Source organism: Lynx canadensis, chromosome A1 (assembly GCF_007474595.2).
Source record: "Lynx canadensis isolate LIC74 chromosome A1, mLynCan4.pri.v2, whole genome shotgun sequence".
Lineage (NCBI taxonomy): Eukaryota > Metazoa > Chordata > Mammalia > Carnivora > Felidae > Lynx > Lynx canadensis.
In genome coordinates, this window is record NC_044303.2 from 11,611,303 (window position 1) to 11,637,623 (window position 26,321).

At 35.2% G+C, this 26,321-nt stretch overlaps 1 protein-coding gene across 5 annotated transcripts in view; it reads left to right on the forward strand.

The window, feature by feature from the left end:
- Positions 1-26,321, forward strand: part of PDS5B (PDS5 cohesin associated factor B) — a 195,244-nt gene that overhangs the window by 78,581 nt on the left and 90,342 nt on the right. For all 5 annotated transcript variants that reach the window (XM_030308934.2, XM_030308936.2, XM_030308939.2 and 2 more), the window contains exons 7-10: positions 3,648-3,728; positions 10,650-10,790; positions 12,523-12,638; positions 15,518-15,612. In XM_030308934.2, coding sequence (XP_030164794.1) covers positions 3,648-3,728; positions 10,650-10,790; positions 12,523-12,638; positions 15,518-15,612 — 433 coding nt within the window. The remainder of the gene's footprint in view (positions 1-3,647; positions 3,729-10,649; positions 10,791-12,522; positions 12,639-15,517; positions 15,613-26,321) is intronic.

The window sequence follows — 26,321 nt, forward strand, 5'->3', positions numbered from 1 at the left end:
CAGCCTCTAGGCTCTGAGCTGTCAGCACAGAGCCTGATGCGGGCCGAACCCTCAAACTGTGAGATCATGACCTGAGCTGAAGTTGGATGCTCAACCAGCTGAGCCACCCAGGTGCCCTGAATGTTTTTTAAATCTAATTTTATTGGCCAAGTGTCCAATTCAGGAAGTTTATAAAAATAATCAGATTATACACCGTATACAAGGAAGAAAACAAGTACAGAAATTAAAGACATAGAAAATACAGTACATTTCACACAAACTCAAAGCTGGCAGTTTGAAAAATGTATTAAATAGTCAAATCCATGGTAAGTTGAATCAGAAAAAAAGAGATGGTATCAATATATGGTTTTGGAATGAAATGGGGAACAACAGACATTAAAAAGCTAAAAAGACAGTTCTGTGAACAATATTTTATGGTAATATATTTGAAATTAGGTAAAAGAATTTCCTAGAAAATATAACTTGCCAGAGAAAATTTTAAATAACCTTTAACCAGTAAAAGAAATAGAATTCGTTTTAAAAATTGTATCCATAAAATGAACAAAATCCCTTCCTCCCAAACAACAGTGGCAGCAATAATAAAAGTAACAGCAGCAGAACACAAACCAACCACAAAAGAACTTAAACTGAACATCAGGAGATAACTCCTAATCATTTAAGTAGCATACAATTCAAATGTCAAGTACACCTTTCTAGATTATAGAAAAGGAAGAAATGCTCCACAGTTCACTTTATGAGTGGAATATAATCTTCATAGAGAAACTAGACAAAGCCAAGCAAGTTAGAAGAGTCATAGGCTAATTTAGTCTAAAGTTGTAATCATATCACATAAATTCAATATAAAATAATAACATTTGGAACGGTGTAAACTATTTATAATGAGCAAATTGGCTTTATTTTAGGAATATAAGAATGGATAAACATTAGAGAATCTTAGAGACTAAGATATTTGTGTAAATTAACAGATCAAAGAAAAAAGTATCAGTAGATGTAGAAAAAGACAGTTTGATAAAATTCAGTGTAATTTATGATAAAAACCTTTTAGCAAAGTGATAAGAATATGACCCACAGAAGACTCAATGATAGAGAACAAACTAAGGGTTGATGGAGGGAGGTGAGTGGGAGATGGCCTAGGTGTCTGTATTAAGTAGGTCACTTGTCATGAGCACTGGGTGTTGTATGTAAGTAATGAATCATTGAATTCTACTTCTGAAACCAATATTGCACTTCATGTTAACTAAAATATAAAAAATAAATTTTAAAAGTGGTAAGAATATGTATGATACTGTACATATGGTACATGCTGAAGAATTTTCTTTGGAGTTAGGAACACTTATTTAGTCAGGAAAAAGGGAACTGTGCCATTTCTTTTTTTTTTTTTAATTTTTTTTTTTGTTTTTCAACGTTTATTTATTTTTGGGACAGAGAGAGACAGAGCATGAACGGGGGAGGGGCAGAGAGAGAGGGAGACACAGAATCGGAAACAGGCTCCAGGCTCTGAGCCATCAGCCCAGAGCCCGACGCGGGGCTCTAACTCACAGACCGCGAGATCGTGACCTGGCTGAAGTCGGACGCTTAACCGACTGCGCCACCCAGGCGCCCCAACTGTGCCATTTCTAATCTGCATCAATTAAGTGTCTTTAGTGGAGTAAAATGAGATAAATAAAAGATAAAAGGATTAAAAAGAAGAAATAAACTGAAATTGTTTGCAGATAATATGACTGCCTGTGTAGAAAACACAAAACAGTGTATAGATAACTTTCTAAAACAAATAAAATTCTGCAAGGTTGCTAGATATAAGATCAATATATTAAAGGCTGTTGGTATAATTTTATAAATTTGTAGCTTTAACAAAGACTTGAGATGTTTAGAAATTTCACAAAAATGTGGACAATTATGCTGAAAATCATTGTAATTCAGGAAAAAGTATAAAAGAAGACTTAGATATTCTGCATGATTTGTTATGTTTATGGGTGGGAAACTCAGTATCATCATGATTCCAGTTTTATGCATACTAATAGATAATCCAGTCAAAACAGAAAGTTTGAATGTGTGTTGTGTGTGTGTGGGGGTAATTTGACTAACTGATTCTAAAATTCACATTGAAGAGTAAATGGCCCATAATAACTAATTTTGAAGAATAGAATAGTGGGGACTTACTCTACCACCTAGTATTAAGACACTGTTTCCATATCCCTTTGACTATAATCAGGCAGTAGTAGGCAACGGGACATATGGAAGTAATGGAGAGTTTACAAATATATGCATAGTTACGTAGAAACTTCAAAGTGTGGGTATTATAGGTCATTGAAGGGAATATGTACTGTTTATTTAATGATTGGTTTTAGGACAATTGAAAATCCATATGGGAAATAATTATTTAATACCATACATAAAAGTAAGAGGTAGAATAAAGATACAAATCTGAAAAACAAATCTCTAAATTTTTATTTGAAAATATAAAGCAACATCTTAACCTCATTGTAGAAGAAATTTTTTTAAGAAAGATACAGTGAGCACAAGCCAAATAGGAAAGTATTGATAGATTTGGTTACATTAAGTTTAAAAACTTCCCTATGCTCTAAGATACTATAAACATTGTGAAAAGACAAGTATAGACTAAGATATGTTATACATAAAGTTGACAAAGTTTTAGTGTGTAGAATTTTAGAGAAACTCTACAAATAAGGACAAAACAGCCCATTTAAAAAATGGCAGAGATAGAATTTACAGAAAATGTCTAATACGCACAAAGAAGCATGTACAAGACATACAGTTTAAAGTCTATGAATAGGAGAATGAGTAAATAAGCTGTAGTGTATTATGTAGTAAAATACCTAACGGCATTTAGAAATGAAAGAAGTAATTCAGTAGAAGCATCAATAGATGTAAATCTAAAAATATGCTGAATGTGAGTTTTAGGGTATCTACAGTGTACCTGTTTTCTGTAAGATGTTTAAACTGGAGTAGCAATTTTCTTTCAGATCTTTGGTCTTGATGGTTTCTGTCATTGCCAGAATCTCTTAGAAACATGTTTTCTTAAGATGTTTTTTTCTTCTGCCTTTTTTCTTTTCATATTTTACTGTTTGTTTTGTTTGCTGTATCCTTGGCCTTACCTGTGGTCTGAGATGTCCTTGAGTAAGTTTGCTGTCCCATAGGTGCCCCAAACTCTTTTGTCTTGCCCCACCTATGGGCCCCCTATTCCTGTTCACATTAGAACCCAGCTCATTTTCTTATGACGTGTTCTTCTGGACCTGAGGTAAAACAGCCTGTGTTTGTACTCCCCTGAACTGATTTGACTTCGGGACTAGATGTAGAATGACTATCTCCTCTCCTATCTAATAAAAATTTGTTGACCGTTTCTGTGTGGTTTACTTCATGTTGTGAATGAAATAGGAAGAGAATGTAATTTTCCTTTCTTGGAAGGGATCTTATGATCTAGTAGACTAGTCAGTCTTAAAAGAAGAAAAATGTCTTTGCCTTCTCTTTTATTCGAATTGAGTTTTAGATAGTCTCATTTATGTACTCAGGAGCAGCTTTTTGAATACAGGTAATATTTTGTTTTTCATAATTAGAGATATATAATATATATAATATAATATAATATATATAATATATAATATAGGTTTTTTTTTTATGTTTTTCAGAATTTAAACAAACAAGCCTATGATTTGGCAAAGGCTTTACTGAAGAGGACAGCTCAAGCTATTGAACCGTATATTACCAATGTAAGTTTTTCTTGTAATTGGTTGTCAGAAGGATTAGCCAAAATTTTAAAGATAGCTAGAGGCAAAATTTTGGCAAGTAATATTACATAATTTTAAATTTCATGTTGTTTTAATTATTAAATAATATATTTTCTTTATCCTTCTTATTTAAAATTATTCTTGGCTAATATTTTATGGGTGGTTAGCTCCCCTCTTGTTTGTTCATTCATTTACTTCTTTCAAGTTGCCTTAGAACTAGAACATCTTTAATTTTGGTTAGCAAGATACACTTTTTATTTCTAATATTACAAGTAGAGCTAAATGTTAGGTAAAATATATAGAACTTCTCATTATTCAGGGAAGTTAGAGCTTTTTGAAGATTAAATTTGATTGTACAAGAAGTAGATATGAACTAATACCAAGACCTTAAAGTTGAAGGCACATATTAATGGCAGCGATTTGGTACAGTTGCCTATCTTGCTATTCCTGGGATAGATTTAAAATACAACTACCTTTTTTGAAAAAGAGGAGGAATTGAGATGAATCCTTTCAGTATCATCCCAAATCTGCTTGACCGTCTTGTAGCTGTTTTCAGAAGAAATGTATTTTAGCTAATAGGTTATTGTAAGTTTTATTTTTCTCTCCTTAGTACGCTTGAGTTGCACCACTCTAGATACATTCTGTGTGAATGGTGCCTCCTGGAACAAATCTAGAACACAGTGTTAGTGTTGGCCTCTGGAATTTATGTAGCAGTTCTCTCTACTTTCCACTTTCACTTACCTCCAAATATGTAAATGTTATAAATCAGTCTTCTTGAAAAGAGTGAGAAAGTCATTTATAATCACTTATGTATTTAATTTTCCTGAAGTTTATTGAAGGGGCATATTTCCTATAGTATATAAAAATTGAAGTCTATATATAAAATACATGATGAAAAAATGTGCTTTGAATAGTAACACACTTTATAAAATAGTATCTTGGTAAATCTCAGTTTTTGTTTCTGACTTACTTATGGCCTTAAATAATTCTGAGCACATGATGATTTGGAAAAATGAATTTGATTTGTAAGGAAATTGTTTTGGAGGGTGAATTTTCACAGTTTGGACAATCAAATTGTGTAATCTATCTTAATAGCTCGAAATTGGCAGAGAATTCTAAATAATGATATCTGCAGGTTTTGTGAGTCTTGGGTGTTGGCTGGAGTAAATTGGTTGGATTGAGTGGGTTGAGTTTTGTTTTGTTTTGTTTTGTTTTTTTTTTTTTCATTATTGACCTAGTGGCATTTGAAGTGTTTAGACCCAGACTTAGGCATTCTGTGATTAATTAGCCTTCCCTTTTCCTTTGATTCGCGTGTATCTGAATGACTATCTCCGTGGCCCTTTAGATATACTAGGTGAGCTCCTCCTGGTGGTCATTTATTTAAACTGATATTGCCAACCCAGATGTTTCCTAGGGGAACACTTATATTTTTTTGGTGCCTTTTTTCTGGTTCATTATACTATTGTCTCAACATATGTATGTGTTTGAAAATACTTATAATTAGAGCTAAAAGAAAAAGGACCAGAGAAATATTTTTAGCAATCTCAGGTAAATCAAGGTAAAAACATTTCCTTATCACTAATACCTTATATTAATTTTTTGTTCTTAGTAGTTCTTGCCTGCAGAAGTAGAACTGCCCTCTTGTATCTTTATCAGAAGCTGGGGGAGGAGAGGAGATTAGTAGAATGGTCTGAGCAGACTTTCAATTGTATGTTTATTCCCAGTACTTTGTTCATTGTTTTATTTCATTTTCTTGTTCTTTGCTTTATTTGAGGGTTAGCTAAGAAGTCATTGAGAATTGCTTTTTTTCCCTCTTTTAATCTTATACATCTTATTTTTCTACCTCAAACCTATACAGTTAACATTTAAAATTACTTTCTAGTGAACTTAATTGTTTTGTACTAGGATGAAATGAATTACATTATTAAAATAACTCTCAGCCTTTTTGGACTTGTACATGTAGTAGCCGTTATTCATTTATCTTTTTAGTGGAGAATTAGCAAGCAAAAAGAGAGGTAGGATACTGAGGTAATAATAACCCCATTTCTATCTCTTTTTTGCTTATGTTGTTTTCACTATCATGGATATCCTATAGACACATTCAAGTTCTTAATAATTAGTGATTCTTAAATATATAGAACTTAAATGACTGTGGTGGTGTAGATTATTTTTTAAATATAAAATTTGTCAATTGACAATTCAAAACAAACCAAAAAGTATTAAATAATTTTTAAAAAGGTAAAACAGTATCAAAAACAAAGTACAGGGTACACTGTACAGTAACAAATCAAAAAATTTTCTGCATGGATCACTTCTTGGTAATTTTAGTTTTCATTAGGACGAAACTTTAATTACAAGTTTCAAGTTGCTTAATCTTGCTAGCCTCAGTATTTGCATCTGTAAGATGGGGTTAATAAAATGCTTGGAGTGATTGTAGAGAATGTGTTGTTTAATGTGAAAGCACTTTCGTAAGTAAAATTGACCATTAAACTTAAGGTAGAATTTCTTGCTAACCTTTAACTTACCCATACTCCTTTCATTAGGAGGCAGTTGTTACAAAATAAATTTGTAGTGGGAAAATCAGTTACCCGTTTATAAATAAAAGGCTAATGTATTTTGGAAGGAAATACTTTAATCAAACCTCTATCTGCCTCTTCCACTATAAGTCCTTATGGGGAACATGGATTGTTTTACTTATATTGTAGTACCTGCTGCATATTATTCATTTGCTAAATGTGTATTGGGCACCTACTCTGTCAGGCACTATGGCAAGCTCTTCCTATACAGTAGAGAAGACTGACTTGGCCCTTGCCTTTATGGAGATTATAAATGTTAAATAATTGTTATTGATGACATTTATAAGAAGTTAATCCAGGGAGTGATTTTTTGTTTTTTTTAATTTTCAAGTGACTTTTCTCCATACTGATGAAGAAGACAATTAGATCATGTGACAAGGTGGCCAGATTGGAAAGGATTATTGTGTTTTTGTTAAGGAAAGGTTAGATTTACTGTTTTTAAACAGGAGAAAATTTGTGAATGAAAACAAAGCCATTTTATTTTCAGCCTGAATGAGAATTTAACCTCAGAGGTCATGAAATTCTTTTCCCACAATATTGATAAACCAGGACAACAAACAAGTTACTTTAAAAACGAGTAAAGAAAGAATAGTAAAATAGAATTTGTTCTCCCCCCCCCCCCCCATCATGGATACTTAGTTTGTGCAGTCTCACAGACATAACAAACTTCATTTAAGAATAACCTGAACAGTATGGAGCCTGCTTGGGATTCTCTTTCTCTCCTTTCTCTCTGACCCTCCCCCTGCTTGCGTGCTCTGTCTCTCTTCCTCTCTCTCAAAGTAGTTAAATAAACTTTAAAAAAAAAAAAAAAAAAAAGATGAACCTGAGTTAGGGACACCTGGGTGACTCAGTTGGTTAAGTGTTCGAATCTTGATTTTGGCTCCGGTCATGACCTGACCATCATGAGTTGGGTCCCCATGTTGGGCTCTGCACTGGGTGTAGAGCCTGCTTGGGATAATCCGCCCCCCCCCCCCCCCCCCCGCCATTGCTCCTTCTCAGCTCATGCACATGCCTGCTGTCTCGCTCTCTCTCAATACCTGACGTAAAGTAAGCAGAAAAGACCTAGAAATGTGAAGTCTTGAACTTTGTACTATTCATATAGAAAACCTATTTAAGCCAGGTTGTGTTGACTGTAACTGAGAGAAGAGATCAGGGCTTATGTGTTATAAAAAATCCTTAAACTACTTCTTCAAGGAGACAGAATATCCTGTTGAGAATGTGTGGTATATTCTCTGGCTTAATTTCTTACAAATTTGGAAGACTTTAAATAGAAAGGAACTGGACCATTATGCTATGTATCTTTACCAGTTTTGGTAGTAATATGGTAAATGATCTGAATGTGGAAACCACTTATAGCTGGTTCCTTATAGAAATAAAGTTCAAATTTGGATTTTCAGTGTGTGTGTGTTGTGTACTTTTAATTGGATTTTCAGTAGTGCTGTAAACCTTGTACATATGCACACACATTTCATCGGAATATAAAAGAAGACAAAAAAGATTAGAAAGAGGTTGTTTTGCTGAGAGCTTTCCCCCAAGGTCAGGAACACGACTGGGATGTCTGCTCTTGCCACTGTTATTCAACGTAGCGTTGGAAGTCTTAGCCTCAGCAGTCAGATAACACAAAGGAATAAAAGGCATTCAGATTGGCAAGGCGAAGTCAAACTTTCACTGTTCTCAGGTGACATGATACTCTATATGGAAAACCCAAAAGATTCCACCAAAAAGCTGCTGGAACTGATCCATGCATTCAGCAGAGTTGCAGGATATAAAATCAATGCACAGAAATCGGTTGCATTCCTATACACCAATAATGAAACAACAGAAAGAGAAATCAAGGAATCGATCCCATTTACGGTTGCACCAAAAACCATGAAATACCTAGAAATAAACCTAACCAAAGAGGTGAAAAATCTATACACTGAAAACTATAGAAAGCTTATGAAAGAAATTGAAGACACAAAAAAAGTGGAAAAATATTCCATGCTCCTGGATTAGAAGAACAAATATTGTAAAAATGTCGATACTACCCAAAGTAATCTACATATTCAATGCAATCCCTATCAAAATAACACCAGCATTCTTCACAAAGCTAGAACAAGCAATCCTAAAATTTGTATGGAACCAGAAAAGACCCTGAATAGCCAAAACAATCCTGAAAAAGAAAACCAAAGCAGGAGGCATCACAATCCCAGACTTCAAGATGTATTACAAAGCTGTAATCATCAAGACAGTATGGTACTGGCACAAAAACAATCAGTGGAACAGAATAGGGAACCCAGAAATGGACCCACAAATGTAAGGCCAACTAATCTTTGACAAAGCAGGAAAGAATATCCAATGGAAAAAAGACAGTCTCTTCAGCAAGTGGTGCTGGGAAAACTGGACAGCGACATGCAGAAGAATGAACCTGCACCACTTTCTTACACCATACCCAAAAATAAACTCAAAGTGGATGAAAGACCTAAACGTAAGACAGGAAGCCATCAAAATCCTCGAGGAGAAAGCAGGCAGAAACCTCTTTGATCTTGGCTGCAGCAACTTCTTACTCAACACGTCTTTGGAGGCAAGGGAAACAAACGCAAAAATGAAAGGACCTCATCAAAATAAAAAGCTTCTGTACAGTGAAGGAAATAATCAGAAAAACCAAAAGGCGATCGATGGAATGGGAGAATATATTTGCAAATGACATAACAGGTGAAGGATTAGTATCCAAAATCTATAAAGAATTTACAACACCCCAAAAACAATCCAGTGCAGAAATGGGCAAAAGACACAAATAGACACTTCTTCAAGAAGACATCCAATCCACATGACGGACTGACACATGAAAAAATGCTCAACATCACTCATCATCAGGGAAATACAAATTAAAACCACAATGAGATACCACCTCAAACCTGTCAGAATGACTAAAATTAACAACTCCAGCAACAACAGATACAGGTGAGGATGTGGAGAAAGAGGATCTCTTTTCCACTGCTGGTAGGAATGCAAACTGATGCAGCCACTCTGGAAACAGTATGGAGGTTCCTCAAAAAATTAAAAATAGAACTACCCTACAACCTAGCAATTGCACAACTAGGTATTTATCCAAGGGATACAGGTGTGCTATTTCAAAGGGGTAGTGTACCCCAGTGTTTGTAGCAGTGCTGTATGGAAAGAGCCCAAATGTCCATTGATAGATGAATGGATAAAGATGTAATATATACACATACATACATACAATGGAGTATTTCTCAGCAATAAAAAAAAAAATGAACTCTTGCCATTTGCAACTACATAGTTGGAACTAGAGGGTATTAGGCTAAGCAAAATTAGAGAAAGACAAATATCATATGAGTTTACTTATATGAAGACTTTAAGATACAAAACAAATGAACATTGGGGAAGGGAAGCAAAAATAAGAACAGGGAGGGGGACAAAACATAAGAGACTCATAAATAGAACATAGAGTTGCTGGAGGGGTTTTGAGGGGGATGGGCTAAATGGGTAAGGAGCATTAAGGAAGACACTTGTTGGGATGAGCACTGGGTGTTATATGTAGGGGATGAATCACTGGAATCTACTCCTGAAATCATTGTTGCACTATATGCTAACTAACTTGGATGTAAATTAAAAAATAAATAAAATACAAAGGAAAAAAGAGATTGTTTGGGGGCACCTGGGTGGTTAAGCGCCCAACTTTGGCTCAGGTCATGATCTCACAGTATGTGGATTCAAGCCCCACGTCGGGCTCTGTGCTGACAGCTCAGAGCCTGGGGCCTAGTTCAGATTCTGTGTCTCCCTCTCTGTCTGCCCTTGTTCCGCTTGCGCTCTTTCTCTCAAAAGTAAACAGAAAAAAAGAGGTTGTTTTGCATTATAAATATAAAATTGTATGTTTTAAAAATGGAATTGGCTCCTTCTGTGAAGATACAAGGCTTTTTCTTCAGTGTTCTTGTCTTCCATACATGCCAAGGTGATGTGATCTCTTGACTTTAAGAAATTTACCTAGTAGGGAAATTAAGACATGTACACAAATATAACTGTATTACAACTTAAAATATAGTAAGTACCATAATGAAAAATAAAGTACATATGGTAGGTAGAGTGTTGATTGATAAGCTAATTGATAAATTAGTACAAGTTATCTTTTGTTGTGTACAAGGTGAATTTCATGTACAAGGTGAACTAGCCTGTAGTTTCCTACCTACTGTTAGAAAATGTTTTGATAAACCTAGTTTGATTTTGTATAAAATAATAATAAATTTAATTGAATAATAATGAAGATTTTAGAAAATTCATTTTGTCTATGCCATTTCAATTAATGATAAATTTTCTTTCTCAAAAGTTTTTTAATCAGGTTCTGATGCTTGGGAAAACATCTATCAGCGATTTGTCAGAGCATGTCTTTGACTTAATTTTGGAGCTCTATAATATTGATAGTCATTTGCTGCTCTCAGTTTTACCCCAGCTTGAATTTAAATTAAAGGTAACTATTCTAAAAGGGATATGGTCTGTCAGCCACATTAGCAAAGAGCATTATTTGTGGCTCTTTAATTCTTAGGATGGTTTTTAGCTGGATATTACAGATGTTGTGGTATATTACTGTTATTAATTACATGTTTGTACCTTACCTGTTTACCTCCAGTGCCCAGGGTGATGCCTAGCAGATAGCAGTTACTTAATGACTTAGGGTAGTATTTTTCTTCAGGTATTTTCCAAATGAATTCTAGATTGTGACTGACTTTTCAGATCATAGCTATACATCAAGCTTGTTTTCAGGCACAGTTTATAGTGGTTCCCAAGATCCCTTGATTAGGCAATAAAAATAGTTTAGGGTCTGTTATTCACATGTTGTGAAATATTTTCCTTTTGTGCATATTCTGTTATGCTTATGTTGAAAGCTCCGTTACTTTTCTCATAGTTCTCTGGGATCTGTTGGTGGCATATTGCTATCACCTTGACATTAAATTATCCCATCAAATTGAGTTCCATTTGTAGATTTGAGGAATAGTCTTTTCTCTTTCTAATTATTGCAGGAAGATTAAATAAAGCTGGTTATAATGAATAATCTTTGATGAAACCTGATGTACCACCCAGAAAAGTTCTTAAATGATTTCTGTATTACAGTTCCTGTTTCTAAAGATTTTTGTCTCTTTCAAAACAAAAAATAAACAGTTCATATTGGTAGTGTGAGTACCCCACAAAACCAGCAAATGATCATTCTTGTTTTATTCTAGGGTATATTTTTTTAGCAATTTTGATGAGGCAGAATGCAGTCATACTTTTAATTTTTGGTTGATATGATTTTCTTTAATAAAAATGTTTAATACTATAAGAAATATAAGTAAGGGATTATAATCCCTGCTTTCAGCAAATTCAACATCTAGAAGAGAAAAAAAGTTCAGATTTAATAAGAGGCCAGATATTATAGGTGTCCTAAAAGATACAGACAACATACAATTGAAACAAAGGAAACAACTGCAGAAGCATACAGAGGTAGGAAGATGCTGGGTCAATTTCTGGAACACAGAGGATTATAGTTGGATAGTAACATCACGTAAGTTTAAATCATCCCTGGCTGCACATTAGAATCTTCACCCTGTGGAGCCTTAATAAACAGATGTCCAGGGATTAAATCAGACCAGTTGATCAGAATTATTGGCAATAAAATCCAGGCTGTTTTGTTTTGTTTTGTTTTAGAGCTTTAGAGGTCATTTTAATGTGCCCCAGGGTTGAAAAGTACTTATTTAGAGGAATAGTGAGAGAAATAATAGAGATGAGTTAGGTCATTATTGTGGGAGCTTCTAATGCTAGGCTTAGGCATTGTTTTAAAATTAAAAGAAAAAAAAAGTATACAGTAACATCTGTAGCACCTTGAGTATCAAACAAATAGTTTTTCAAGGATCTGCATAGGTTTGATGTGAGTTAGGTTTTGAATTTGATTGTGAATGGAAATGAGCCTAAATTGTAAGAAGGGCCTCTAACGTTTAGTCAGACTTTGGTATGTATTTTCATGTAGGGAGTTATTGCTTTAATGAGATGATGAGATCATTTAAGAGAACATTTAATTTTTTGAAAAGTTTGAGCATTTTTGTGTATAAGTTTTCATTTGGAGTTCATGAAAGTTTTTGTGGAATTGAGAGATGAGGAAAATCATGGGAAAATTGTCATGAATATATCTATCTGATAGTTTTAAAGCTGTCTGTGTTTTGTTTTAGAGCAATGATAATGAGGAACGCCTACAAGTTGTTAAACTACTGGCAAAAATGTTTGGGGCAAAGGATTCAGAATTGGCTTCTCAAAACAAACCACTCTGGCAGTGTTACTTGGGCAGGTATATGACTTTGGTGTCCTGTTTAAAAGTAATATATGTTTGTATCTACTTTACATTATTTTAAAACACCCGTATTTAATGTTTTTCTGAACTATTAAAAATTAAAGGTTTTATATTTTGGGATTTTTTTTTTTTAATATATGTTGAAATGTTTGAATGTTGGTAGTGATTGGCCATATTTACAGTTGCCCTTCTTTTCATCTTATTTTGCCCTTAATTTTTGAAAGATGATACATTAATTTTTTTACTTTTATTTTTTTTAAAGATAATACGTTTATAAAGCTATCTCAAGGGGCACTTGGGGGGCTCCTGGGTTAAGCGTCTAACTTCGGCTCAGGTCATGATCTCAAGGTTTTTGGATTCGAGTCCCGCATCATGCTCTATGCTGACAGCTCAGAGCCTGGAGCCTGCTTCAGATTCTGTCTCCCTCTCTCCCCCCCCCCCCCCCCAAAATAAATAAATATTAAAAAATTTAAAAAGCTATCTCAAAAGGTATTCTAGTCATGAAATTAAAATGTGTTATTATTACATAGCAGTGATTCATTCCAACAGGAAATAAATCATGAGACATTTGTAAAGACAAGGATATCCACAGAATGAAGAAATAAATGATACGCATGTTCTTCCTCCTAACCTCCATTGTACATTTCTCATTTAAAGAAAATGATAACCTGAATTCCATGTATGCTTTTAATTTCCACAAACCTGAAATTTTGCAAAATTTTGAGTGCGTTTGTAGATTTCTCTTTTCTATGAGAAGAGTTCATTTCATTACATTTCTAAAAGTATCCCTGACCTTGAATATGTTAAAACCACCTCTCAAGTGCCCTGGCTGAAATGTACTTTGGCCCTGAAGTTAAAGGAGAACCCCTCCCACCCCCACCCCTGTCCCCAAATTTTTCTCATAACAAATAATGCAATTAAGTCATAAATAGGATTTTAAAAGTCTTGTTCTTTTTTTTTTTTGTATTGAAATATTTGTTATAACCACTTTTCTGTCCTCTCTTAATACTAGAACTGTCGATGATGATGATAAATTTAATCTCTTTTGGCCTTATTTTTCTAATTTTTTAAATGAGGTAGAAGGTTTTATAAATTCTTAAGTGCTAAAGTCATAATGTGATTTCCTGCCTCTTATGTAGCTCAGTACTATTTCACAAGGTGCATTAAATAAATAAATTTTAGCCCATTGTAATTTTGAGTTTGATTTCTAGACTTTTTCCCCTTAAACAACAATGGAAAGTTCTTGGGTAGTAGAGCAAAATATTTTATACGTTTAATTATACCAGTCAACTTAAAGTTCACTTAATGTGGTAAAACAAAAATACAGTTTTTACTTACAGACATTTAATATATCTTTAAATCAGGACTTGATTTACTCAGACTTTGTGAGATTTTAGAAGGGGAAAAAATCTCGATTAAAATTTATGTCACATTTCCATTACATTGTAATTTTTTCTTTTAATTTTAATGGCCTAAAATTGAAACTCACTGATTCTTACCAAGTTTAAGGACCTAGACTATTTTTTTAAAGAGGTCTTATATTTATTTGTAATGGTTAAATAGCACATGTTTAATTGAAAAATGGTAAAGTACATAAGGATGGAGTACTTGGATTCAAAACACTCTGGAAACTTTACATGAGATCATAGACTGGATGTTAAAATTTTTTGAGTGTACTTCATAGAGCGTTTTTTTTTTTTTCCTAATAATAAGCTTTTATGAATAATTTGGTGCTCATTTTGAAGACCTCTTTCCCACCCCCTTTAAAATACTGAATTTGTTTCTTACAGTATAGGGTGATACATGATTTCGAAACCTTTTGGTGATACAGAATTAAGACATATGAAAATACTGAGTGGAAAATTCTTGCTTTACTTTGATGTTCTTGTTGATACTAGACAAGATTTTTTAAGAAACATCACTGTTTTGCATTCCAGGATGAACCAATGCATATAGGCTTTCAACATCAATAGTTTAGAGATGACTAGACATCACGTGCTTTATGATGGAGGAAGAAGATGCCATCTGTGAAATAGCCTTGCTAAAACAGTGAATCTGAATATTACTGGTGTCTAGATCTGTCAGTTTATAAGATTTAGGAGAGAGGGGAGCCTATTAATTTAAGTCAGAAAAATGTAATGTAGCAAAATCTAAACTCTGGAAAAACACTACACACACAATCAAAAGCAGTTACTTCACCAAATAAATTATAAGGAAAAAAATTGATGGAGGAGAAATACAAGATCAAAAGATACTTAAGTGACATCAATAAATGAGTTTTAGTATTTTAGAAATATATACTAAGATACTTCTTCATATAAAAATTGGCTTTAGTATTAGTGGAAATGTGATGGTTAACTGGATAGGAGTAATTTGGGCTCAGTTTTTAGAGTCATGTAAAATAATATGGGGTTTAGTGCAAGGTCTGCCACACTTTTGTGAATGTTCTATATTTAAGAAGGGATACTTTGAGGAAAGGTTTTCTTTCCAGACACAGTTTAGGATTTATATAATGTATCTATGAACTATGTACACACATATGCATATATAAACAGGCATATTTGAAAGTATAATACTTATAGGAAAAATCTTGTCCTTCTAAGTTTTGTGCTTGAGCCAAGCATGTATTGTTTATACATGTTCCTTGAAAGTACATAGTTCAGGAGATTGTGCTGGTTTAATATCGACATTCCAAAGCATTCATAAATATATAGCATATCAAAACTTTGTTGAAAGAGTCTGACTTCCACTTTGAATTACTCTACATAAATTGTTTTTTCTTTTAATTAGAGGAATAAATATAAATTGAATACAGATTAAACACATATCTGTTTCTCTTATTTTAAAGATCATTCTGTGCCTTTATATTTTTTCAGGTTTAATGACATCCATGTACCAATCCGCCTGGAATGTGTCAAGTTTGCTAGTCACTGTCTCATGAACCATCCTGATTTAGCAAAGGACTTAACAGGTACTATATACCCACAATAGCCAATATTTCTAGATGCTTGTTGGTGAAAATAATTAGTTTCATATTTATATATATATTTATATATATATGTGTGTGTGTGTGTGTGTGTGTCTGTTTGTATATAACTGATATATATGTGTATATATATATATACATATATGTGTGTGTATATATGTGTGTATATGTGTGTGTGTGTGTGTGTGTGTGTGTGTGTGTGTGTGTATGTGTGTGTGTGTATAGGAAAAGTATCCCCCTTTTTGGTTATTGTGTTAAATAAAGACTTTATTTGGTAAAGTCTTCTTTCAGCTCATCATCATGGAAGTTACTCTCTGAAGCCAGAAGCTTGACTCCTTGTGCCGCCTTAGTCTAGAAGCACCTATAAAAAGTCAGTGTTACCAGAGACAGTACTAGTTCTTTAGTTTAAGAACAATTTTAAAGATATTCTAGGCATTTGGATTTGAACAGGTTTTGACTTTGATGTTCTTTACTATTCTTTAACATTTTAGAACTGAGTTGTGAGTCATTAATTTTTAAGCTTATTAAACTATGCTAAATGGAGGTAACTTTTCTGAAATCTGTATATTTATAAGGCAGTTTAGAACTTTGCATTTTTGTAGTAATAAGAATATCATATATCTGACTATTGCTCTTTTATAAAATTTTTTAAAGTTTCTTTATTTTCGAGGTGGGGGAGGGGCAGAGAGAGAAGGAGACAAAATCCCAAACAGGCCCTGTGCTTTCAGTGCAGAGACCCAATGTGGGGCTTGAACTCACGAACCACGAGATCATGTCCTGAGCTGAAGTCCAATCTTTAACTGACTGAGCCACCCAGTTTTTTTAAAATTAGGAAATAGTTCAGAAAATAACAGATGACTATGATAGCCACTATGTCTTTTTTAGAAATGTTAGCATTTTTGCTGTATTTCCTTAAGAGATTAAAAAAAGAAAAGAAATTGTTGATGTAGTTGAAATGCCCCTCATAAATTGTATTCTTCCTGTTTGCAGAGGGTAGCCCACTCCACTAAATTTGGTCTGCATCCTGTTTGTTTTTCTATGTCACATGTGTCCATAAATTATATGCAGTATTGTTATGTGTTTTAAAAATCTTACTGAATTTGATGGTGTTGAACTTATTTTATATTTTTTATTTTCCATGCTTCTTGTTTTGTTTTCCTGTTTCCCTCTTTTCTGCTTAATTGATTAATTTTCTTTGTTCTCATTTTTCCTTTTCCCCCTGTGGGCTTGGAAGTTAACATTCTCTTTTGTGCTTTCACTACATAATTGATTAGTGAAGTCTAAAGTCAGAACTCTCACTTCTTTCTGAGCAATCAAGGAACCTTGAAAGTTTTAACTGCACACTCTCTTCCTAGCTTTCATATTATTGTTACTTTCTCTTTTTAAAACTTTACTAACTTGTAGTACATTTTTAACTGATTTTTTTAATGGTCTTTGCTTATGCTTCTTAAATCTTACTACTTCCTTCTGAGTTTCTTTTGATAAAGAAAATGATAAAGTGTATTATTAGTTCATAATATTTTTAACAATAATTTGTCATAGTCATGCTTTCAGGTTTTGCTGAATTTCTACCGGTCAGATTTAAACAGCAAATATTTCTCATTTTCATCCTTTTTGGGGGAGATGCCCTGCCTTGAACCCTCTATTTACCCACTCACTTCTGAATTTGGACTGATTGTTCTTTAAGCTTCTGCTTTGTAGTATTGATCTTTAGATGATCCTTTCTTCCTCTCACTTTTGTCTTTTCCCTCTCTTTCGTCCTTTCTTTTCCTTTTCCTTTTCCTTTTCCTTTTCCTTTTCCTTTTCCTTTTCCTTTTCTTCTGTGTGTGTGTGTGTGTGTGTGTGTGTGTGTGTCTGTCTGTGTCTGTCTGTTTCTTCTTTCTCTTTTTCCCTGGACGTTTCTTTTGCTGTAGCATTTTGTTCTTCTGTTCTTATGTTATTGATGTAAGATTCTTTGAGAAAATTAATGATAATATTTTGGGGAATTTTTTTTTCCTACAAAATGTTTGTTTTAGCTAATTTGTTTTTCCCACCTTTTATTTGCTTTTGTTTATACTATCCCGTGTTTAGAGGCTTTCCTCAAATGCTTGGCAATGTGTGGCTCTCTGCTCATAATTAAGAGTGTGGGACTAAATAAAGCGCTATTTGGAAAGCCCTGAATGTATACATGGTATTGGTGACTCTGAACTTAACTTTAGGGTGATCGCAATGGGTTGTTTGTTGGAAAATCTTCAGTTTAAGTACTTGCTCTTCAACTAAACTGATCTCCCACTGAAGAGTATCCTGTCAGAAATTTGAAAGTCTAGCTGTTAGTGTCTTCGGGACTCCTTTATTATTACTTTATTCTTTTTTATTATTGACTGCTATTCTGTTGTATAAATACACAATAATTTATTTATCTTTTTTTTTTGTTTGATGGACTTTTTGATTTAGGGCTGTTAATACTGAAATTACTGTATTCTTACAAGTGTTTCTCTGGGTTTATGTTTTTATTTCTCTTTAACTACTTAAGAGTGAAATTGCTGGTCGTAGGGTAAATACGTGTTTAATTTTATAAGAAATGAGTAAGTTTTCCATATTAGCTCTACTGTTTTCCAGTTGCACTGATAAATGCTTGAGAGTTTTATTTCTTAAGCATTTTTGTCAACATTGTGTGTCATCAGTCATTTTGATTATAGTCCTTCTCATCAGTCTTGCTGTTTGTTGTGGTTTGAACTTGCAGTCTCCTGATGACTGATGAGATCAAGCATCTTTTTTATGGGCATATTGATATTTTCTTTTATGAAGTGTCTAAGTTTTAAATCCATCTTTTTAAAATTGGCTTGTATTTCTAATTGATTTGTAGTAGTTCTGTATATATTCTAGACTTTAAAAAAAAAAGTATTTTTCCTGTAGTCTGAATTTTTTTTTTTCCTATTACCAGTGTATTATAAAAGGATACAGGAGGGGCGCCTGGGTGGCGCAGTCGGTTAAGCGTCCGACTTCAGCCAGGTCACGATCTCGCGGTCCGTGAGTTCGAGCCCCGCGTCAGGCTCTGGGCTGATGGCTCAGAGCCTGGAGCCTGTTTCCGATTCTGTGTCTCCCTCTCTCTCTGCCCCTCCCCCGTTCATGCTCTGTCTCTCTCTGTCCCAAAAATAAATAAAACGTTGAAAAAAAAAATTAAAAAAAAAAAAAAAGGATACAGGAACAGTCAAATGAAAGAGATGCATAGGGCAAGGTGCCGTGAGGGTGGTTGGGTGCCTTCTCTGGTCTTATCACTCTCCTAGCACCTCCAAATGTTCACCAAACTGGAAGCTCTCTGAACCCCATTGTTTAGGATTTTGTTTTGTTTTATTTTGTTTTTTATTCTCAAGGTAGCTAACATACAGTGTAGTCTTGGCTTCAGGAGTAGATTCCTGTGATTTACCACTTAGATACAATATCCAGTACTTATCCCAGCGAGTGCCCTCCTCAACGCCCAGCACCCATTTTCTGCACCCCCATAACTCCCCATCCCCATCAACCCTCAGTTCTCTGTACTTAAGAGTTTGCCTCCCTCTTTGTTTTCATACTATTTTTGCTCCCCTTCTCTTAGGTGCATCTGTTTTGTATCTTCCACATGAGTGAAATCATATGATATTTGTCTTTCTTTGACTTATTTCGCTTAGCCTAACACCCTACCCTTGTAGGGTAAGTCCTGTTTGTCCCTAGCTGTGTTCAGAATTCTCTCTTTATTTTGTATTTTGCCAGTTTCACTCTCATATGTGAAGTGTTGACCTGTTTTTGTTGATTTTGAAGGGAGTTCTCTGTGCCTCTTGGACTTGGATGCCTGTTTCCTTCCCCAGATTAGGGAAGTTCTCAGCTATAATTTATTCAAATAAACTGTCTGCCCCTTTCTGTTCTTCCTCTGGAACTCCTGTGACACAAATATTTCATTTCATCTTCTGGAACTCTTGTGACACAAATAATATTTCGTTTCACTGAATCACTTAGGTCTCTAATTCTCTCATGGTCTAGTAATTTCCTTTCCCTCTTTTTTTCAGCTTCATCATTTTCCATAATTTCATCTTCTGTTTCACCTATGCTCTCCTCTGCGTCTTCTGTCCTCACTGTCACTGTATCTAGTTTATTTTAACATTTCATTTATAGCATTTCTTAATTCATTGAGATTATTCCTTAGGTCTTTGATCTCTGCAGCAATAAATTCTCTGCTGTCTTTTATGCTTTTTTTTCTAAGCCCAGCTATTAGTCTTATGACTCTAATTCTAAATTTTTGCTCAGCTATATTGTTTGTATCTGTTTTGAGCAATTCTCTCACTGGCTGTCATTTCTTCCTGGATTTTCTTTTGAGGAGAATTCGTCTGTTTGGTAATTTGGGCTAGGTTTCTGTCTTTAATGTGTTTGAATAGCTTCATGTGTTCTGCACCTGTGAGTACTACTATGTTAAAAAGGGGTCGTACACTATCCAGGGCCTGGCACTTCAGGAAGTGTTTTTGCAGTGTGTTGTGTGCTCTGTTTTCGTGTATTTGGCTGCTTTCACTGGTCAGTCCTCTACAAAGCTTCTCCTTGCTCCTGGTGGTGGATTGTTTGGACCTTCCACCAGGTGTGCTTTGATCCTTGAAGTAACCCTGGAAAAAAGGAAGGGGTGGGGAACAAAACCACAGGACAATTGTTTGTTGGTGCCTGGGACCGGTGGCTGTGCTCTTGTGGTGGAGAGGCCATCTGGTTCACTCAGTGTCAGTCCTCCTCCAGTAGATAAGCAGTTGCCAGGCATGGAGGTGTGGGGTTTGTTATAAGGGGGTCCTGCCTCCACTGGGAACCACTGTCCTGAAGTCCCACCGTGTTGGTGATGGGGAGAAAAATGGTAATACCCCAGTCTCTCTTCCCCGGACCGGGTGTCTCAAACCATACTGTTCAGGCAGAAATAGCGCTGCCAGTAGGCTTACTCTGCTCTACAGTCTCCCGTGCCTCCTAGGTGTTGGGCTGGGGTTCAAAACTTGATGTCTTAAGGTGCCCTGCACCTCGCAGATTCTGCCCTGGTGTAGTGCCACTGAGCCCTGCCAATAAAGGGCCCTGGGCTGGCACCTCCAGGGTCTTTTGTCCTTGGGGAGGAACTAAACCCTCTTCCCAAAGTTCTCCGGGAAGTGGACTGTTCTTTGCCAGTGCGGTGCTCAGATCTCTACTGCACCCCAAGGCTGGCTCCCTGCCTGCCAGCCACACTTACAAGTCTCACTCTGGTCTGGAGAAAGCTGTGCACTTTTGAAAACTCCAATCTTCAGCTCCTGAAGCTGTTTGCAAAGTAGAAATTGGCACTCTCCATATTTCTTGTTCCCCAGTCCATGGTCTAGAGATGTTTTTCTCTTGTACTAACACAATACTGCAATTCCACAGCCTCTCTGTCTCTCTCTTCCTTCTGTCCTTTCACTGAAGGGATTCACTCCCCTCTGTGCCTGTGCTGTTTTATCTCCCCCAATTCATATACATGCACCCCTGTCCCTCCAAGCTGTTTCCTGTCACCTGTGGAGACCTTTCTGTTACTCCACAGACTGATCTCTTGGGTGTTCCGAGTGATCTGACCTCAATAAGCTGTGTCTGAGGGAAGAGGGAAATCCTGGTCCCCCTACTTCTCTGCCATCTTCACTCTTCCTCAGAATTTTTAAAAAATGTTTATTTCTTTAAGATTTTTGAAAGAACACGTGTGTAGGTTTGGGGCTGAGAGAGAGGGAGACAGGATCTGAAGTGGGCTCTCAGCAGACAGCAGAGAGCTCGATGGGGTGCTTGAACTTAAGAACTTTGAGACGATGACCTGAGCCGAAGTCAGATGCTTTAACCAACTGGCCCACCCAGACGCCCCATCCCATAGTCAGAATTTCAATGCAAAATTTACTGTTAGCTAAATAATAGATGTTTTCAGTTTTTATAGCTATTTAAAATATATTTTATATGTGAAAAATTTCACCAGTAACCTGTTTAGTCGTCAGCATTGTTTGAATGTTTGAAAGTTTACCAAAAGATACTATGTAGTTTCATTTTTTTTTTTTTGTAGTTTCATTTTTTAATAAAACATTTATGTTACTGTGTTGTATGATTTCCTAGTTTTCAGACTCTGGGTGCATTTTAATTATTTTTTTTAATTCCCATCACCTGTTTCACCCATCCCCCCCACCCACCTCTCTTCTGGTAACCATCAGTTCTCTATAGTTGAGTGTGTTTCTTGATTTGTCTCTTTTTTTTTTTCCCCTTTGCTGATTTGTTTCTTAAATGCCACATATAGGTGAGATCATACAATACTTGTCTTTCTCTGACTGATTTCACTTAGCATTATATTCTGTAGCTTTATCCATGTTGTTGCAAATTTCATTCTTCCTTATGGCTGAATAATATTCCATTGTGTGTGTGTGTGTGTGTGTGTGTGTGTGTTTTTGTGTGTGTGTTTATGTATGTGTATCTGTATACCACCTCTTATTTATCCATTCATTTATCACTGAACACTTGGGCTTTCTCCATAATTTGGCTATTGTAAATAACATTGCAGTATACATAGGGCTGCATGTATCCCTTTGAATTAGTGCTTTTGTATTCTTTGGGTAAGTACCCAGTAGTGTAATTGCTGGGTCGTAGGGTAGTTCTATTTTTAATTTTTTGGGGAAACTCCATACTGTTTTCCATAGTAGCTACACCAGTTTGCATTCCCACCAACAGTGCCAGAGTGTTGACCTTTCTCCACATCCTTGCCAACATTTGTTGTTTCTTGTTCATTTTGGCCATTCTGACAGGTGTGATATGATCTCTCATTGTAGTTTTGAATTGCATTTCCCTAATGATGAGTGATGAGGAGAATCTTTTCATGTGTCTGTTGGCCATTTGTTTGTCTTCTTTGGAGAAATGTCTGTTCATGTGTCCTGTCCATTATTTAATTGGATTGTTTGTTTTTTATAGTGTTGAGGTATATCAGTTCTTTCTGTATTTTGGATACTAACCCTTTATCACATATATCATTTGCCAATATCTTCTCCCATTCCATATGCTGTCTTTTAGTTTTGTTGGTGGTTTTCTTTGCTGCACAGAAGCTTTTAATTTTGATGTAGTCCCAATAGTTTATTTTTCCTTTTGTTTCCCTTGCCTCAGGAGACATATCTAGAAAACTGTTGTTACGGCCAATGTCAGAGAAATTACTACCTGTGCTCTCTTCAAGGATTTACATGGTTTCAGGTCTCACATTTAGATCTTTAATCCATTTTGAGTTTATTTTTGTGTATGGTGAAAGAAAGTAGTCCAGATACATTCTTTTGCATGTACTGTCCAGTTTTCCCAGCACCATTTGTTGAACAGACATTTTTCTATTGTATATTCATTCCTCCTTTTTTGAAGATTAATTGACCATATAATTGTGGGTTTATTTCTGGGTTTTCTGTTCTGTTCCATTGATCTGTATGTTTATTTTTATGCCAGTACCATACTGTTTTAATTACTACTGCTTTGTAATATAACTTGAAATCCTGAATTATGATACCTCCAGCTTTGTTTTTATTTTTCAAGATTGCTTTGGCTATTTGAGGTCTTTCGTGGTTTCATGCACATTTTAGGATTGTTTGTTCTAGTTCTATGAAAAATGCTGTTGATATTTTGATAGGTATTGCATTAAATCTGTACATTTCTTTGGGTACTATAGACATTTTAACAATATTAGTTCTTTTAACCATGAGCATGGAATGTCTTTCCATTTTTATGTGTTGTCCTGAATTTCTTTCATCAGTGTTTTATTTATTTATTTAATTTTTTAGAGAGAATGAGAGAGCGCACACCCATGTGAGTGGGGGAGAGGAGTAGAGGGGGAGAGAGAGAATCCCAGGCAGGCCTCACACTCAGCACAGAGCCTGATGAGGGGCTTGATCCCACGACCCTGGGATCATGACCTGAGCTTAAATCAAGAAATGGATGCTCAGTTGACTGAGCCACCAAGGTGCCCCAGTGTTTATAGCTTTGAGAGTACGGGTCTTTGATCTCTTTGGTTAAGTTTATTCCTAGATAATTTATTGTTTTTGGTGGAATTGTAAATGCGATTGTTTTCTTATTTCATTTTATGCTGCTTCGTTATTAGTGTACAGTAATGCAACTAGATTTCTGTACAATGATTTTGTATCCTGTGTCTTTACTGAATTTATTGATCAGTTCTGGTAGTTTTTTGGTAGAGTCTTCAGAGTTTTCTATGTATAGTATTGTATCTTCAGATAGTAAATGTTTTACTTTTTTCTTATCCTTTTGGATGCCTTTTATTTCTTTATGTTGTCTAATTGCTTTGGCAAGGACTTTCAGTACTATATTGAATAAAAGTGAAAGTGGACATCTTAGTCTTGTTCCTGACTTTAGGGGTAAAACTCAGTTTTTACCATGGAGTATGATGTTGGCTGTGGGTTTTTCATATAAAGGCTTTACCATATTGTGGTATGTTCCTTCTAGACCTACTTTGTAGAGGATTTTTATCATAAATGCATCTTGTACTTTGTTGAGTGCTTTTTTTCTGTATCTATTGAAATGATTATATGGTTTTTATCCTTTTTCCTATTGATGTGATATATCAGGTTGATTGTTTTGTGAATATTGACCCACCCTTGTATCCCAAGAATAAATCCCACTTAATTGTGGGGTATGATTTTTTTAATACATGGTTGGATTCAGTTTGCTAATATTTTGTTGAGGATTTTTGCATCTGTATTCATTAGAGACACTGGCCCGTAGTTCCTTTTTTTGTGGTATCTTTATCTGGTTTTGATATCAGGGTGGTACTGGCCTTATAGGATGAATTTGGAAATTGTCCTTCCTCATCTGGTTTTTTTTTGTTTTGTTTTGTTTTTTTGTTTTTTTTTTTGAAATAGTTTGAGAAGAAAAGGTATTAACTCTACTTTAAATGTTTGGTAGAATTTGTAAAGCTGTTTGGTCCTGGACTTTTGTTTTTTGGGAATTTTTTTGATTACTGATTCAATTTCATTGCTGTTGATTGGTCTGTTCAAATTGTCTATTTCTTCCGGCTTCAGTTTTGGTAGGTTAGATTTTTGCAGGAATTTATCCATTTCTTCTAAGTTGTCTAGTTTGTTGGCATATGGATTTTCATAATATTCTGGTACAATTGTTAAGAATTGTATTGTTATTGGTTGTTGGTTGTTATTTCTCCTCTTTCATTAATGATTTATTTGGGTCCTCTCTTTTTTCTTTTCTTTTTTTTGGTGTGTGTGTGGGGAGGCTGGCTTAGAGGTTTTTATCAATTTTGATCATCTCAAAGAACCCGATCTTGGTTTCATTGATCTGTCCTATTTTTGTTGTTCTTGTTTCTTTATTGTTTATTTCTGCTCTATATTATTTCCTTCTTTTTGCTGGGTTTGGGTTTTGTTGTTTTTCTGGCTCTTATGTAAGGTTAGCTTGTTTATTTTAGATTTTTCTTGCGTCTTGAGATAGGCCAGTATCACTATAAACTGTACATTTTAATTTTTGTAGTTGACTAAAAGACAGCTCTGAAAAAATCTAGGAGTCTCAGTACTTTTTATGCACATTTTCAACCATTTCTCATTTCACAGCATTCTTTATCTGTGCCTTTCTCATTCCTTGGTGCCTTGAATTTCTCAGTGTTTCCACGGTTCTTCTACCCTGGAAATACGCTTATTTATTAATCTCTTTCCTTTTTGGATTTCAACTTTTTCTTTTGTTTAGAAGTCATACATCTGTCACAATTTTGTTGAAAAATCTCTTTTGCTGTGATCTTTTGTACTTGTCTCTTTTTTTTTTTTTTTTAATTTTTTTTTTTTTTCAACGTTTATTTATTTTTTGGGACAGAGAGAGACAGAGCATGAACGGGGGAGGGGCAGAGAGAGAGGGAGACACAGAATCGGAAACAGGCTCCAGGCTCTGAGCAGTCAGCACAGAGCCCGACGCGGGGCTCGAACTCACGGACCGCGAGATCGTGACCTGGCTGAAGTCGGACGGTTAACCGACTGCGCCACCCAGGCGCCCCTGTACTTGTCTCTTTTAAAAGATGTTTTCATAGGGTTTCAGGAGTGAGCTAAGATTAATGTATGTTAGACATTCACGTTTATCTTTATTTACAGTGTGTTTGATATTCATCGTTGTGCCTTCAGCTACATTTTGAGGGACATGACCATATTGTGAAGAAGAAATTCTCAGCTGCTTTGTCATGCTAACTGAGAATTTCTTCTTTCTCCTTTGTGTTCTCTTCCTCTGCACAGTTAAGATCTGTAATTTAATAGCTCTTGTATATACCCTGCTTAATATGAAAAATTTGTTTTAGGGAAATTGGGACACATCTTAAAATTGATGGTGTTGTCATTGGTTTTGTTTTAGTGACACCTAAAGTGGTATGTGTTGCCCTTGAAACAAGTACTGTGAAAGCTAAAACTCCTGTGTTTATCTTGGTGGGGAAGTGAACTTGAACTATTTTACATACTTCATTTGAAATCAATACTAAAAGCAGTTTTTTTATTGAGTTAGGTAAATAACATTTCTGTTTCTTCAGAAGTTTTTATTTTTGTTTTTAATGTTCACTTTTTTTATTTTTGAGAGAGAGTGTGAGCGGGGGAGGGGCAGAGAGAGGGGGGACAGATGATCTGAATTGGGCTCTGAGCTGACAGCAGCAGGCCCCATGTGGGGCTCCAACTCATGAACCATAAGATCACAACCTGAGCCGAAGTTGGATGCTTAATCAC